The sequence below is a fragment of the Pholis gunnellus genome (assembly GCF_910591455.1).
Source record: "Pholis gunnellus genome assembly, chromosome: 7".
Classification (NCBI taxonomy): domain Eukaryota; kingdom Metazoa; phylum Chordata; class Actinopteri; order Perciformes; family Pholidae; genus Pholis; species Pholis gunnellus.
In genome coordinates this window covers 846,141-863,673 of record NC_136533.1, presented here as the reverse complement: position 1 = coordinate 863,673, position 17,533 = coordinate 846,141, and the positions used below count along the sequence as shown (strand labels likewise).

General features: G+C 42.5%; 1 protein-coding gene across 2 annotated transcripts; it reads right to left on the bottom strand.

Annotated features, from left to right (window-relative positions):
• Positions 1 to 423: 423 nt before the first annotated feature.
• Positions 424 to 17,256, bottom strand: LOC306698895 (proline-rich protein 5-like). 2 transcript variants are annotated; one of them, XM_079163392.1, is made up of 9 exons: positions 16,991 to 17,256; positions 8,433 to 8,566; positions 6,608 to 6,688; positions 6,441 to 6,489; positions 5,713 to 5,770; positions 5,252 to 5,343; positions 4,413 to 4,550; positions 3,976 to 4,075; positions 424 to 1,656 (listed from the first exon to the last, which is right to left on the bottom strand). In XM_079163392.1, the coding sequence occupies exons 2-9, from the start codon at positions 8,552 to 8,554 to the stop codon at positions 1,226 to 1,228; spliced, it is 1,071 nt and encodes a 356-aa protein (XP_079019518.1). In that variant the 5' UTR covers positions 8,555 to 8,566; positions 16,991 to 17,256; the 3' UTR covers positions 424 to 1,225. The 2 variants fall into 2 exon arrangements, with proteins under 2 accessions (XP_079019518.1, XP_079019519.1); XM_079163393.1 differs by having other exon boundaries at positions 8,433 to 8,563.
• Between the last annotated feature and the right edge of the window lie 277 nt (positions 17,257 to 17,533).

Sequence of the window (17,533 nt, the reverse complement as noted above, 5' to 3'; positions counted from 1 at the left end):
GTCTAAAGAGTCTAAAGAGTCTAAAGAGTCTAAGGAGTCTAAGGAGTCAGGCTGTTAAACGTCTGATCCGCAGACCTGTGAAGCTGAAAGACGTCACCTCAGAGGCTCTGACAGTGAGATTAAAGGGACAGCAGCTGTTTACAATGATGTACTTATACACAGTCAGTGTATTACTACAGTACAGACAGACCGGAATCAATACAAGTTCAGGTGAACGTTATATTTAGGATATTATTACCTCTTTATCTGTCAGACACTGGAGCTGTTTCCATGTTCTTCTGCTCTTCTGCGGAATCATCTGTTAGTTTGTGTTGTTGTCTCCTGGAGGAGCTCCAGAGGGAGGAGGAGGAGAGCTCAGCTCCAGCAGCTCCGTCTCCTCTTCCTCCTCCCCCACCTCCTCCACCTCCTCCTCCTTCTCCTCTTTTTCCTCCTTTTCTACAGAGACTCTGGCGCTCAGAGACACTACCGCTTCAGTCCACAGGGGGCGCCAGAACCAACACAACATTAAAGTTTCTCGTAGTAACTTTGAGTACAAGTAGTAATACCACAGTGTACAAATACTCTGTTACAAGTAAAAGTCCTGCATGAGTATTCCTACTTATATTAGTAAGTAGTATTGTGGTCTGAGGAAAAACACAGTTTATTATGAATTGAATCAATCTTTATTAATCATTAACAATCCTAAAAGACAAACATATTTACATGACCTGAAGAGAACCTGCAGTCTGCTTCTATCCTCTGTTAGTACAAACCTGAAGACCCTGATCCTGGATCATAAAAACACCAAGAGACCCCGGTTCAGACGGTCCTCCCAGTACAGACCAGAACAGACCAGTACAGACCAGTACAGACCAGAACAGACCAGAACAGACCAGAACAGACCAGAACAGACCAGAACAGACCAGTACAGACCAGTACAGACCCTGAACTGGGAGCTGTGGGACACTCTGTCCTCCGTCCTGTTTCCTGTCCCGTGTCTTGCTGCTCCGGTCATGCTGTTTGCTTCCTGTCGGGTTGTACCCTTTCCTGTCTTCTTCTGCCTCCTCCTGTCTTGTCCTATCCTTTGTTTCCTGTTTCCTTGTGTTACTGCTTGTTGTCTGTCTCGTCTCATTGTGTCTTTCATCCTGTAGTTTATTATCTCGTCACAGTCTGGCTGATCCCTCATGTGTTTTAACTCCCATATTGTCCTCTTATCTTCTGTCCTTGTGTCCTTGTGTCCTTGTCGCTAGCTGTGAGGAAGGCAGATGACTCCTCCTCCTCTCGGAGACTTCGCCATGTCCAGTTGGCCGTAGATTGTCCTGGGACTGATCGGCTCACCCCCCAACAGAAACTCCACGCCTCCTCCTTCTTCTCCTCCTCCTCCTCCTCCTCCTCCTCCTCCTCCTCCTCCTCCTCCTCCTCCTCTCACCCCGTTGTCTCTCTCCGTCCCAGCATGCATCCTGCCGGACGCCGACAGCAGCCGGACATCGGAGTGCACGTTGGCCACCGTGTGGCGCCGCACGCCGCCGGACTTCTCCAGGTAGGCCTCGCCCTCCTGCTCCACCAGCGGGGCCAGAGACGAGGAGTCGCAGGAGGAGCTGTGGTGCTGAGTGACGGTGATCTCCGGCTGGAAGTGGTCGCTTAGCGAGGACCCCGACGACCTCAGGGGGCGGGGCTCTGGACGAGGAGACAGGAGACAGGAGACAGGAGACAGGAGACAAGAGACAGGAGACAGGAGACGGGTTGAGAGTGAACACGACTTCCAGATCAACGTTTAGTTAAAGGTTTTAAATTCTTTGTGTGAATAGAATATTTCCTTTTCACCTCCAACACAAACGTTCTTAAAGGTTTAATATGAAACTTTTCCTCATTAATTAAAGTGTTGAATAGCAACTAGAACCTTGTTGTGCACGTTAAAGCTGTTTACTTATATTGTTCCAAATGTTGTCAGTTTAATCAAAGTAAAGGTGCGTTTCATTTGTTCACCTGTCAGCTTCAGTTCAAGACACGTTTTTTCAGACACGTTTTTTAGATCTTTGCTGGTTTTTAACTCTTTATTTTAACCGGATGAAAGATTTTCTGAGGTTTCAGAGGAACGAGCTGAGCTGACGTTAGCATCAGCTCAGCTAATCTCTCATTCTGCTGCTACATCATATCTGTGGTGTCCAGTTATGGCTTCATGCTAACAGAACTACACAGAGGCAAAGTTAAGCTTTGTTTATTTTCACGCTTTGCACCAAGTCACGAGCCTCAGTCGTCCTCCGGTTCTGTAAAGTGAAGCCAAAGCTTCACGTGTTAAAGCTGCATTCTCTCTAGTGTCCACCAGGGGGCGACTCCTCTGGTTGTATAGAAGTCTATGAGAAAATGACTCTACTTCTCTCTTGATTTATTACCTCAGTAAACATTGTAAACATGAGTTTATGGTCTCAATCTCTAGTTTCAAGTCTTCTTCAATACAGCATGATGTTCATTTAGTACATGATGGTCCATTTAGAGTCACACAGACCATAAAGCAGGGGATGCTTTAGGGGCAGGGCTACACGGTGATTGACAGGTCTCTGAGCGATCACAAAATAGTTTATTTATAATATCTAATGGTCTCAGCGTTTAGTTAATATTGAAGGTTGATGCCAAAAGAAACATGTTTAAACGTGGACTCTATTGTTCTACTGAAGGACTTTTGTTTTGTTCTCTGCTGTTCGTCAGGATTAACTCGTGTGACAGATTCATAAAGCAGCGTTATGTAACAGCAGAGTGTTGTTGAAGAGGCCTCCTGCAGAACCACCTCTCTGCTGGACTGGCTCAGGTCCCAGCAGGGATCAGGCTCTCTGCTGGACTGGTTCAGGTCCCAGCAGGGATCAGGCTCTCTGCTGGACTGGTTCAGGTCCCAGCAGGGATCAGGCTCTCTGCTGGACTGGCTCAGGTTCCAGCAGGGATCAGGATCCTAATCTGCTCTGTGTGTTTCTGAAGGAAACAAAAAGCTGCTGCAGTAGATTTCTGTTAGCATCTGTTAGCTACGTGGCTAAAGGTCAACGACGTGCAGGAGGAACAAAAATAGAAACTTTTGTTTTCAAATCCGGACGAGAGATTTGATTTGGATTTTGTATTAAATTGAAATGATTTTAAATGTTTTTTTAGTTTTTACTTTATTCAATGCTTTTTCCTTCTTTTTTAACAAAAGGTAAGAACAGTTTTTTCTAAATTAGGTTTGAATAAAAAAGTGAACAGTTTTAATTTCCAAACTCACATTTGAGTCTTTTCAAAAGACTAAAAAGAACTTACTGCTGTAAACGCATCACAGCTGATCGATCTGGATGTTTTAGGGTTTCAGAAAACAAGTTATTTGATGACATCACTTTTCTCTATTTGTGTATTTTTCACTATTTTCTGACCTTTTCTAGAGTAAATGATTAATTGAAGAACCTAAAATAAGCAGCATATGAGCTGGAAACCAGTAAAATGATCTTCAAGATGTTTGTGTTTCTTCCTCTGGTGTGTTGTGTGTGTGTGTGTGTGTGTGTCGTAGTAGTTATAACACACACACACACACACACACACACACACACGGCAGCAGATTAAGCGGCTCACCTCCCTGCTGAGAGGATTTAAACGCATTACTACAGAGCCACGCCCCCCTGACCCCTGACCTCTGAAGACCTGCACCTCACATACTTCTACAAATTATCTGCATCTTTGTTTCATCACAAGACGAGCTGCGTTCAGGAGAACTCCGACATGTGACGTCTACATCACATGATGCCGTTTCCCACAAGCACTTGAATGCACCATCTGAATTCTGTGTTCATGTAGGATTTTACATTTTAATGTCAATAATAAGTCATTTTTAGCTGAATTTACACAAACAAATTAGGTTCAGATTCAGCTGCTACAGACGTCTGCGTGGCCCCAAAATTAGGCTCGATTTTAAATTCATTAAAGTCTAATTTACTGAAGAATAAACACCGTTCAAGTCACTATATCTGAGGCAGAACTCACCCAACAGGAGCTGGTTCCTGAGATACGGAGACACCACGACCTCCACCAGACGCTCCAACTGGTAGTACTCCAGACTGGGAGCGCCGGACTCATGGATACCCTGACAGAGAGAGTACATGTACACGGAGAGAGTACATGTACACGGAGAGAGTACATGTACACGGAGAGAGTACATGTACACGGAGAGAGTACATGTACACGGAGAGAGTACATGTACACGGAGAGAGTACATGTACACGGAGAGAGTACATGTACACGGAGAGAGTATTTGTTATTTTATGTCCTTGTTATTAAAGACAAGCAGAGAGAAAGAGATGCAACATCTAAAAACACGACGAGTTAGTGTGTGTGTGTGTGTGTGTGTGTGTGTGTGTGTGTGTGCGTGCGTGCGTGCGTGCGTGCGTGCGTGCGTGCGTGCGTGCGTGCGTGTGTCTTACCTGCAGCACCAGCAGCATCTGAGTCACAGGTGGAGGGACGGAGGCTGCAGTTCCCAGCGTCTCCTCCAGGTGAAGCTTCAGCAGCACCAGGTCTCTGAAGGCCAACAGGGTCATCTGCCTCACCGTCAGCTCCTGACCCTGAACACACACACACACACACACACACACACACACACACACACACACACACACACACACACACACACACACACACACACACACACACACACACACAGTTTAAGTAGATCAAATGATCCCAGATTAGTTAAAGTCACAATCTGAAGGATCTTCTCTGCTCGTTCTCTAAGTGGTAATTGAGCCTCGGCTAAGCCCCGCCCACCGCTAACAATCCGCCAAGCTGTCAGAGCTGCATTACCGTGGCGACCACAGATCTAATACGTGATAATAAAACTACGAAATGATTCGAGAGAGAAGCAGACACAAGGTTCTATGACGTGTTTGAAGGAACACTCCTCAGTACACCTCCTGTAGCTAGCGTAGCATAGAAGTGCTAACGCTAGTTAGCGACATGCTAATGCGCTCCAGTAACGTTTTAACATGACGAGCTCACAAATCCACTAGAACCAGCCTGAACATGAAGAACATCTGGAACCAGAGACGAGTCTGTGGAGCGGAGCGATGCTGCGCTGTGATTGGACATTCTGCGTTCAATGGGGGCGGGGCTTAGCGAAGGGTCGGTTGCAGGTGTGTTTTATGTGTGTGTGTGTGTGTGTGTGTGTGTGTGTGTGTGTGTGTGTGTGTGGTGTGTGTGGTGTGTGTGGTGTGTGTGGTGTGTGTGTGTGTGTGTGTGTGTGTGTGTGTGGTGTGTGTGTGTGTACCTGCACTGGGTAGAAGATGGCCTGCATGGTCGGCAGGATCTCTGTGTAGAATCGGTCCCACATGTCGGCGAGGACCACGAGCTGGTCGTCCCCTACGAGGAGGAAGTGATGCGTTCAAAACGTCCGTAAACAACATGTAACGTTACGCTGAACCTCATCGTACAGCAAAGCATCATGGGTAACATGTGAAGAGAGCACGCTGCAGACAATAAGACCTTCTTATAAAGGTGTTCACCACTTTAAAAGACTTTCATTGAGAGATTTTGAATTGAATTTAAAAAACACATGAATGTGTTTTGTGCTTCAGTATTAATTAATAAATAAATACAAGACGCACAAAAAAATTAAATAAAAAGCTCCTGAATGCTAAAACAAAGAGACATTATAGCTTCTTTATTGCTCTTATTCTGAAAAGACATGTTTGTTCTTCCTGTTTGTCAGGATCCACAAACCAGTCTCACCGGAGTGAAGGAGGACCTGATCCAGGACTTCAGACAGACCTCGAGTCAGCAGCTGGTTCTGAAACACACACACACACACACACACACACACACAGTGTTATATATATATATATGACACATTAAAACTAATTGAATCCAGCCCAACAGAGGAGTCGGTGTGTGTTCCTCTGTGAGGAGATGAGAGAACGTTTAGACCTGGAAGAAGCTTCTGGAACTGAAAGCAGTTCAAAGAAAACTCGAGAGGAAGACGAGCGAAAGAAAAGGAAAATGGTTCCTTTTCTATTTTAAAGAAATATTATTTCAGGAGATTCGAACACATTCAGATGTATTTCAGTAAAGTGGCCTCAGATACGATGAACTTAAGTTAACGAACAGCTGATTCACAATGACATCGTTAGAAAGAGCTTTATTCACTGGTTCACTGCAGCAGAGTGAACCAAAGGAAACAGCTTTAGCTGAAAATCAATTCAATCAAAAAGAAGCAGAAATAACAACACGATGACGCTGATTCAGCGTTTTAAAACGCTGATTCAGCGTTTTAAAACGCTCGTTTTCTGAACAGAGTTTAGATCGATTAACGTTTAACGAGCTGTGAATACGTTCACAAAGTTACTGTCTGTTGTCCAAACACATGTACAGTACACATTACATCAATGTGAGGAAGAGCTTCAGATACAGGAAGTGGAGGAGAACAAACACTGTAAACAGGAAGTGACGAGTGAAGATACCTGAAAGTAATCAGTGATGAAGGAACCCATCTCAGTCTTCAGGAGCCACCTGAACACAAGAGGTACACGGTGTACTTTGTACTGTACTACATCTCAGAGGTACACGGTGTACTTTTTACTCCTCATGCATAAATAGGAGTTGATGAAGAAGAAGAACTCTTTGTCACCTGATGCTCTCGTTAAGCGTGTACAGCTCGTTAGTCTGCAGCGTTCCACCCTGGAACACCTTGATAACAGCTGACTGGACACTGAGGACACACACACACATACACACACACACACACACACACACGAGAGGTCAGAGGTCAACATCTACATCTTCTGATCTCTGAAGCATAGACATTACACACCATCACATGTTAGTTCAGTCAAACATAACCACACATCTGAGCAGAGTTGGTCAACTCTTCTCCTGGATTCTTTACAGGCAGTTACTGTGTGTGTGTGTGTGTGTGTGTGTGTGTGTGTGTGTGTGTGTGTCTTAACTGGTTGACAGGATGTGGCCCGGCTGCCACCTCCACTTCCTACTAAACATCCTGAGAAGAGCAGGAAACAGTGTTCTGCTGCAGAGCTGAAGTGACCTCGAATCTCTGAGACGCTGGTGAACAAAAGCCTGAAGAGGATCTGAACCCTTAATGTCCCACTGACAACGCAACGCAACGCAACACAACGCAACGCAACGCAACACAACTTAACACAACGTAACGCAACTTAACACAACATAACGCAACACAACGCAACGCAACGCAACACAACGTAACGCAACCTAACGCAACACGACCCAACGCAGCGCAACATGATGCAACGCAACGCAACACAACTTAACACAACGTAACGCAACTTAACACAACATAACGCAACACAACGCAACGCAACGCAACACAACGCAACGCAACACAACGTAACGCAACCTAACGCAACACGACCCAACGCAGCGCAACATGATGCAACGTAACGCAACACAACACAACGTAATGCAACACAACATAACCCAACGTAACGTAACGCAACGCAACGCAACGCAACGCAACGCAACGCAACACAACGCAACGCAACACAACGCAACGCAACGCAAAACAACGTAACGCAAAACAACGTAACGCAAAACAACGTAACGCAAAACAACGTAACGCAAAACAACGTAACGCAAAACAACGTAACGCAAAACAACGTAATGCAAAACAACGTAACGCAAAACAACGTAACGCAAAACAACGTAACGCAAAACAACGTAACGCAAAACAACGTAATGCAAAACAACGTAATGCAAAACAACGTAACGCAAAACAACGTAACGCAAAACAACGTAACGCAAAACAACGTAACGCAAAACAACGTAACGCAAAACAACGTAATGCAAAACAACGTAACGCAAAACAACGTAACGCAAAACAACGTAACGCAAAACAACGTAACGCAAGCAGGTAACTCACATCTTAAACTTAGACCCAACAGAACTCATCTGTTCTGACTGTTGACCTTCAACAGAACCTGTTCTTCTGTCTGACGTCTGGAAAACACAAACCAGCACTTTTTTAAGCTCATGTTTGGACCCATAACACACACGTACACACACGGACACACACGTGAAGGTTGTGTTCTAAACACATGAAGATAATATCTCTGTTGTGGGATTATGGAGTCGGCTAACTTTGACTGAATCATAGTCCAACACTACAAACGCTGATCCAGGATCAGATCTTCATCAACCTCATGTCATCACTTCCGAAAAAAATACTGTAGAATTTGCATTGATTTCATAATTTTGTGCAGATAATGCAAGAATGTCATAAAAAAGTAGCTCGGATTGTTTTTATATAAATATAATAATTCATAAATATTTGCTGTATGACAGGTGAGATCAGGTCTGTGTGAATTTGTTGAGTTCAGGGTTGTCACAAGGTATTCTGGGAAATGTAGGAGAGCACTGACTAAACCAGAAGAACACAAGACACGGTGTAAAAGTATAAAACTCATCTAAACTCAGCTGACCTGTTCCACACGCTGGTGTTGGAGATCTGCAGTGACGGAGAGCTGGCGTGGAACCGGGCGAGGTCCGACAGAACCGGGGAACTCATAAACCGAGGCCTGGGACGCCGGAAAGATCCCATCATGCACCCTGGCTGCTGAGGAGAGAGGAAACAAAGACATCATCAGCGTATTCTTAAAGAGTAAATATTCATTCTCCAATCAGAACACAGACTGAGGAACAGAAATGTTCTACATGTTGAGGGGAAATATGGTAGAATAAACCAAAGCTAAATATACATTTATAAAAACTAAAACTCAGTAACAATGACAAACATAAACGTTCTAAATCATTATGTTTAAACGTTTTGTTGAAGGGAACATGAATATCTTTACTACATTTGATATAAATCCATTTCATAGGTTCAATACGTGCTGAGACATTCAAGGTGTGAACCTCATGGTGGCGCTAGAGAACAGCTCAGAGGAGCATTACAGTCAGCAGGGTTCATCCTCTGGGGAACACGAACGTTCGTACAAAATGTCATTACGATCCGTCAAATAGTTTCTGAGACTTTTACGGCAAAGAAATGGACGAGCAGAGATATTAAAAAGGGAAGCTGAGCTGTTCAGAGAGAGAGAGAGAGAGAGAGAGAGAGAGAGAGACAGAGAGAGAGAGAGAGAGAGAGAGAGAGAGAGAGAGAGCAAGAGAGAGAGAGAGAGAGAGAGAGAGAGAGAGAGAGAGAGAGAGAGAGAGAGAGAGAGACAGAGAGAGAGCGAGAGCAAGAGAGAGAGACAGAGAGAGAGAGAGAGAGAGAGAGGTAAAGGGCTCCTGACAGCAGCTCTGACTTCCTGTTGTCTTCAGGTCTGATTCATTTAGAGAAACAGAAACACGGTTTCTTCCTCTGAACCACAGCTTCCTGTTTATTTACAGAGACGAGGTCTCACTCTGCTTCGCTTTCCAGGAACCACAGATGGCTGTGAGCTGTGACTGTCACTGTATTTCTGTACACGCAAAGTTTCTTTGAACTGGACTCAGTTTATCGTCTGTAATATATTTAGTCTGTTGGTTTTTTTCTCTTAAAACCAACAGATTAAATTTAGTCGGTGTGAGAAACTTTCACTTATGTGATTGTGACTGAAGGACTTAACGTACACGAGGCAAATAAAAGCTCTTTTATTGAGTCAGTCATGATGACAGAGAGAAGGAGCGGTTTGTTGTGGTTTCCATGATTCAACACTAATTACATGTTGAAGTTAAAGGAAACGTCTTGTTCTTCTGGGTTTTGGTCTCTGTATCAGGCTGTTGGTGCTCTGCTTCAACCTTAAAGAGAAGCACACAGGTTTTATTTTGAAGGGGATGTTTTTATATCTGTTCTAGATAAAGAAAACTTTCCCTGCAGCCACAGATTAACGCCACAAGTTCACAGCTTTACTGAAGGTTTCGGTCACGAAACGAGAGAGCGTTTACAGAAACAAACAGTTTGAAGCTGCAGACAAAGAGACGACTTCATGTTTCTGTACCGAGCAAAAAAAATCTGAAGCCGTATACGTCTCTGGTAGAGACCTGTCAATCACAGTAAGCCCCGCCCCTAAAGCATCCCCTGCTTTATGGTCTGTGTGACTCTAAATGGACCATCATTTACTAAATGAACATCATGCTGTATTGAAGAAGACTTGAAACTAGAGATTGAGACCATAAACTCATGTTTACAATGTTTACTGAGGTAATAAATCAAGAGAGAAGTAGAGTCATTTTCTCATAGACTTCTATACAACCAGAGGAGGCGCCCCCTGGTGGACACTAGAGAGAATGCAGCTGATGCGCGTGAACTCCATATCAAGATACTAAAATATCATAATCAACCTCTCAGTGACGGCCCTTTTCCTCCAAACAGCCTGTAAACTAAAGCAGTTCATGACCTCATGATCACATGATCTCAATGTTCAGCTCTGACCGTCACGACGAGTCGACCTCAGAGCCATCCAGGACACCCAGGTGGCTGATGGGATTTCACAGCCCAGTGTTAGTCCCCACACAGTCCCTCTCGCTGTGCCGTCTCCTCTGATCACAGCCCCCCCCCCCCCCCCCCCCCGTCAATACAAACACACTATTGTTTGTTGGGCTGAGCCGGCATGAGCTCGATTCAAACTGATTCCTCTCTCACTTTAAACCCAAGGAGACGACGAGGAGGAGAAACTCTTCCTCGTCTGAAGCAGAAGGAACAGAAATAAAACGAGCAGATTAATAATGAAAGATGTGAACAAAGTTAAGAGAACTTTTGAGCTCTTTATGCTCTAAGATGAGGAGATGATTCAACATTTTTAAATTGCAACAAGCTCATCAATAGATGAGAATAACAAAGTAAAAGGACAACAAGTGTGTCATCGTTTCTTCAGAGAAAGGTCTCTGGTAGAGACCTGTCAATCACTGTGTAGCCCCGCCCCTAAAGCATCCCCTGCTTTATGGTCTGTGTGACTCTAAATGGACCATCATGTACTAAATGAACATCATGCTGTATTGAAGAAGACTTGAAACTAGAGATTGAGACCATAAACTCATGTTTACAATGTTTACTGAGGTAATAAATCAAGAGAGAAGTAGAGTCATTTTCTCATAGACTTCTATACAACCAGAGGAGTCGCCCCCTGGTGGACACTAGAGAGAATGCAGCTTTAACACATGAAGCTTTTACCGGTTGCATCACTGATGTTGATGATAACTTCTCCAAAATAAAAGCCTTCTCCTGGTCCAAAGGAGAGCTTTTAATGTGAAACAAAAGCAGTAACTTTAACCGGCATCAGTAGACAGAAACATTAGTCTGATATCTAATAGTACAAGGAGCATTTAAAAACCGTATGTTTATATATATATATATACATATATATATATATGTATATACTGTATATACACATATGTGAATGAGTGGGTTTTTATGAAGAGACAAGAGAAAAAAGGAGAAAATTAACCAGATCAAATATTTTTAAATGCCATATCAATTATTAATTGTTGTGCAGAATGTTTTTAAGAAATCTATATTTGATAAAACCGTAAAAAAGAAAAGAAAAGAATCTGAACGCTTTGATATAAGTGTGTGTGTGTGTGTGTGTGTGTGTGTGTGTGTGTGTGTGTGTGGCTACAGGTTGTGCGTGGGAACCGGACCATGTGTGCACACAGTTCACCACATGTAGCGTTCACAGGACCTGGTGGATATAACACACACCCTCAAACACACACACACACACACACACACACACACACACACACACGTTGTCTCACCTTCTGATCTGTAAAGTGGGCGTTAGGCGCCACCATGTAACCATGACGACCCATCTGGTAGACAGTCAAAAGCCAGTCATCAAAATAAAGGTCAAACCCCCGAATATTAGATTTGGGTTCAGCCGTAATAAAAGAACAAAAAGCCCAGATAACCCAAATAACGTAAAAACAATTATGTAGAAAAACAGACTGTTGTGTACTTCAGTTTCTGGTCCCTGTGTGTGTGTGTGTGTGTGTGTGTGTGTGTGTGTGTGTGTGTGTGTGTGTGTGTGTGTGTGTGTGTGTGTGTGTGTGTGTGTGTGTGTGTGTGTGTGTGGGCTAATCCTAAAAACAGAAGCCCTCCGTCACAAGAAAGACTAAAGAAACTAGAAAATGCATTTCCTGCTGAAAATGCGTTGGAATGCTGAAAGCTGAAATTAATTGTAAAACATTGCTGAAGATACAGAAATGGGAGACGACCTGTCTGAAACATGTTGTAGCCTGAAAGCATTTAAACTGCACTGCTGAAAACCCTTCTAGTTGAAATGTTGAACGATGGTGTCTGTAGCTGAACGTATGAGGAAGAAGAAGGCTTTGAAAGTTGAAGAAGTTTAACAGTTTTTCAGTCTTTCTCATTTGGAGATCGTCCTGTGTTTAAACATTCACAGCTATCAGAACTATTGTCCTGCTGTCATCTCTTTCCTCGTCTCTCCCTCGTGTGTCACGGTGTGTAAACATCTCACTGGAATCAGGAAACTTGTCAGAATACCCATATTTGATTGGCTGAAATGCATCACGTGTCTCAGTGCCTCTGTGTGTTTATAAACATCACTAACGAGCTCATAGAAACACCTGTGTGCTTGGGTGCATGTGTGTCACTGGTTGGTGATTGGAGCACCTGTGTGAGAGATTAGAGTGAACAGCGATTTTCATCAAAACTACCTGTCAAACATATGCCCTTTATACCAAAACCATGAGACTAATCAATAAAATATGGATACCGTGAGAGAGATAAGACTCTGGCAAATGCGGTAAAGTGGTTTTTATGTCTGTGGTGTTGAAAATGTGAGCTCCAGCGCAATATACAAAACTGATACCGTCTGCTTTCTCTGAGAGATGAGTGGTGATATTTAACATGGAGTCTAATGGAGCAGTTGGTTGGAGTTCATGTCGCTCTGCGGCTCTTTGAGCCAAATGTGTAAATCTGTGGGATTCCACAGTAATTTGTCTACGACAAGGACAAGATTAGCTACAATTAAATCAAAAAATGATGCATGAAGAGTGAAAATTGTGGCGTCGAAGGCAAAAGACAAATATTTTTTTCACAAGATTCTGAAGCTGCTCTTCACTCTAGCGGTGACATCACGCACTCTAAGCTGCGCAATACACACCCATTATAAAGGCAGAAAAGGACTGAAAAAATCATAAAAGTTCAAATGGGACAGTTCAAAAAGTGTAAAAGATATCAAAAAGATTATAACATTCAATAATAGCTCAGGGTTTTCTCAGTATTTTAAAGTTGAAATGGTGTCTGTAGCTGAAAGTATGAAGAAGAAGAAGGATTTGAAAGTTTAAGAAGTTTAAGAGGATTTGAAAAATGTTCTCCATAGACATCCCATTCAAAAGAAAAGTTGCAAAAAGCTTAATAATTCAAAAAGTTTAAAGATTAGAAATATGAAGAGACATAGCAGACATGAGCTGAAAGAGCTGAACATTTTGATAGTTGAACGGTTTCTGTAGCTTAGAAAATGAAGAAGAAGAGTTTCAAAAAAAGGGGGATGGAAGAAATAGTGGAATAAGGATTTGAAGAATAATTGTTGGAATGCTTAAAAGCATTCCAATTATTGTGATCTTGGATCATTTCCTGTGAACAGAAAAACAATCGTATTAAAACAAAAGCTTGGTCTCATAATGATGACATCACGACAGAGAGCACGTGACTTCATGACTGTGTGTGTAGTTTATGATTTCACAGTAAGAAACTGTTAAACATCTCAAATGAAAACCTTGTGTTTAGTCATCCCAAACTCTTTCTTATCAAAGTCACAAATTACGTTTGTAGAATAACAAAAAACAGCTTTAAAAGTACATTTACTCAACTACAAGTACTTGTACTTTACTTGAATATTTTATTTTTGCACTTCAAGTTCACCACATCTCAGATAGAAATATTGAACTTTTTACTGCGTCACAATAACTAACCAGCTGAAGGAACTAGTTATGAACTCGTTCAGTGTTTAGATTATAAAATATGTTTTGTTATTGATAACAACGTAACTCCTGAAACAAGTACAGCTGAAACAGTACTTTAGTACTTTAACTAGTACTTTTACAGTTACAGAGTATCTTAACAGTGTAGTATTAGTACTTTAACTGTTACAGAGGATCTTAACAGTGTACTAATAGTACTTTTACTTCAGTAAAGGTTCTGAATACTTCCTCCACCACTGCTTGAAGTCAAAAACACATTTCCCTCCCTAAACTCCATATGCCATTATATTGTTAGGAAACCTCCCCTGATCTGTTATTAATGTCCTACGTTTCCCAGAATGCCGTTCCACAATGTCCACATAATTAGAGGAAATGGTTATGAATGAGTGTGCATCAGAAATTACAGTGATGTTAAGATCAAAGCATTCTTCACGTGGACTCCGAGCCGTCCTGTCGCTGCACTGGATTCTCACAGAAACTGTTCTCTGTAATCGTTCTTCTTCTGTGGTGGATTTGTGGCGTCTCTACACAGAAGCGCTGTGACGTCACTTTGTCAACAGGAAACAGTAACAAACACCAAACCACTGATTGTGGTTCACACAGTGATGACAGAACCATCAGCAATTTGTATTTATTGTTAAAAAGTCTAAATACAGTCTTCTGACTGCAGGTAAAAGGGAGGTGTGTCTACTGGAAGTACGCACACCTGTAGGTCTGTCTACCTACCTGTACCTGTAGACCTGTCCACAAGTACAAATCTACCTGTAGGTCTACTCACAAGAATTAAACTACCTGCAAGTCTGTCTGCAAAAACTACCCGAAGATCTAAGGCTACCTGTGGGTTTACCTGCAGACCCTAAACTGTAGGTTCAATGTTCATCTAAGAACTCTGAAACACCTCCAGTTCTACCGAAGAGTAAGACTGTCTCCAGGAACTTAACTCCTGAAGGTGTCTTAACGAGAGCTAAACTACCAGTATGTTAATCTACAACTAAACTACATGTGTAACCTCTAAACTAGTTTTAGATCCACCAACCAGATCTAAACCAGCTGTAGATCCACCAACCAGATCTAAACCAGCTGTAGATCCACCAACCAGATCTAAACCAGCTGTAGATCTATTTACAGAACTAAACTATCTAGAGGTACACCTAAAAGTCCTAAACCTATCCGTCGGCCTATCGACAAGACTCTAAACTACATGTTGGTCGTCTACAAAACCTTGATCTACCTTAATCAACATCTACAAGATCCAAATTCCTTGGAGGTCTACAACAACTAAACTACCGTTTTGCCTTTCTACAAGAACTTAATCTAGCTGCTGTCTACAGGTCTGACTCACTACAGATCTAAACCACCAGGAAGTCTATTCAGAGACTCTACGAAAACTTGTAGTTCTGTCTAGGTCCTAGACTGACTGTAGGTCTATCTAAGGACTACCTGTAAACTCTAAACTATGTCCAACTACAAGACCTTAACTCCCTGTAAGTCTATTTACAGACTTAAAACATAAACCACATGTAGGACTGTCAACAAGAACTAAACTCCTGAGGGTCTCTTTATAAGAGCTAATCCCCCTGTAGGCCTATTTACAGACTCTAGGCCACCTGTAAAGACTTAAACTAAGTCCAGGTCTACGTTTCTGGGTCTTTACAATAAATAAACTACCAGTAAGTCTGTCTACAAGACCCTAGACCACCTGTAGATCTGTTTACAGTCTCTAGACCACCTGTAGATCTGTCTACAGTCTCTAGACCACCTGTACATCTGTCTACAGTCTCTAGACCACCTGTAGATCTGTCTACAGTCTCTAGACCACCTGTAGATCTGTCTACAGTCTCTAGACCACCTGTACATCTGTCTACAGTCTCTAGACCACCTGTAGATCTGTCTACAGTCTCTAGACCACCTGTACATCTGTCTACAGTCTCTAGACCACCTGTAGATCTGTCTACAGTCTCTAGACCACCTGTAGATCTGTCTACAGTCTCTAGACCACCTGTACATCTGTCTACAGTCTCTAGACCACCTGTAGATCTGTTTACAGTCTCTAGACCACCTGTAGATCTGTCTACAGTCTCTAGACCACCTGTAGATCTGTTTACAGTCTCTAGACCACCTGTAGATCTGTCTACAGTCTCTAGACCACCTGTACATCTGTCTACAGTCTCTAGACCACCTGTAGATCTGTCTACAGTCTCTAGACCACCTGTACATCTGTCTACAGTCTCTAGACCACCTGTACATCTGTCTACAGTCTCTAGACCACCTGTACATCTGTCTACAGTCTCTAGACCACCTGTACATCTGTTTACAGTCTCTAGACCACCTGTAGATCTGTCTACAGTCTCTAGACCACCTGTAGATCTGTTTACAGTCTCTAGACCACCTGTAGATCTGTTTACAGTCTCTAGACCACCTGTAGATCTGTTTACAGTCTCTAGACCACCTGTAGATCTGTTTACAGTCTCTAGACCACCTGTAGATCTGTCTACAGTCTCTAGACCACCTGTAGATCTGTTTACAGTCTCTAGACCACCTGTAGATCTGTCTACAGTCTCTAGACCACCTGTAGATCTGTTTACAGTCTCTAGACCACCTGTAGATCTGTCTACAGTCTCTAGACCACCTGTAGATCTGTTTACAGTCTCTAGACCACCTGTAGATCTGTTTACAGTCTCTAGACCACCTGTAGATCTGTTTACAGTCTCTAGACCACCTGTACATCTGTTTACAGTCTCTAGACCACCTGTAGATCTGTTTACAGTCTCTAGACCACCTGTAGATCTGTTTACAGTCTCTAGACCACCTGTAGATCTGTTTACAGACTTTAAAATCATTTTAAAGTCGTCATGTTTAATAATGGAAACGTTTTTATTTATTTATAATTAATACCAATGAGTGTGTTTGTTCAGAAAAATAACTCAACACACCGACTCCTCTGTTAGCGGGTTAGGAGTCATGTAGTCCCGGTGAGCCATATATAATACATATATATGTATATATAAATATATATATATACATATATATATATATATATGTATTGTGTGAACCATAAATAATACATATAATATAATATATAATAATATATATTATATGAACCATAACTCACCTCAGACCCGCTTCAGTCCAATTAAATTAAAAGTTTTTCTTTTCTTTCTCTGCAGACAACGAAACCAAAAGAAACGCTCTTCTTCTTCTTCTTCTTCTTCTTCTTCTTCTTCTTCTTCTTCTTCGGCTCTCATTCTGCATGCATGGCTCCGGTTACCGGAAACAAACAAACAACAACAGTTTGTTGTGAGAGTGACGGACTACTTCCTCAACTCAAACATGTTTGTGACTCTTCTTCTCCGACACTCGGACCCGACTGCCGCTCGTTGCTCCGCTCAACAGGCTGGAGAGAATGCGGCTAAACAAAGCTAGCAAAGCTAACTATAATCACTTCCTGTTACAGCCTTCAAAGTAAAAGTCCAGCGTCAAGTACATGTAACGTTTATTGTGACAGAAGTTTTCAGATCCTTTACTTCCGTAAAAGTACTTAGTACTCCAGGGCTACTACATTGTGAAAATACTCCATTGTAAGTAAAAGATATGCATTCAAAGTTTACTTCGGTTAAAGTATTTAAAGGCCACAGAGCGGTATATAAAGTCATTA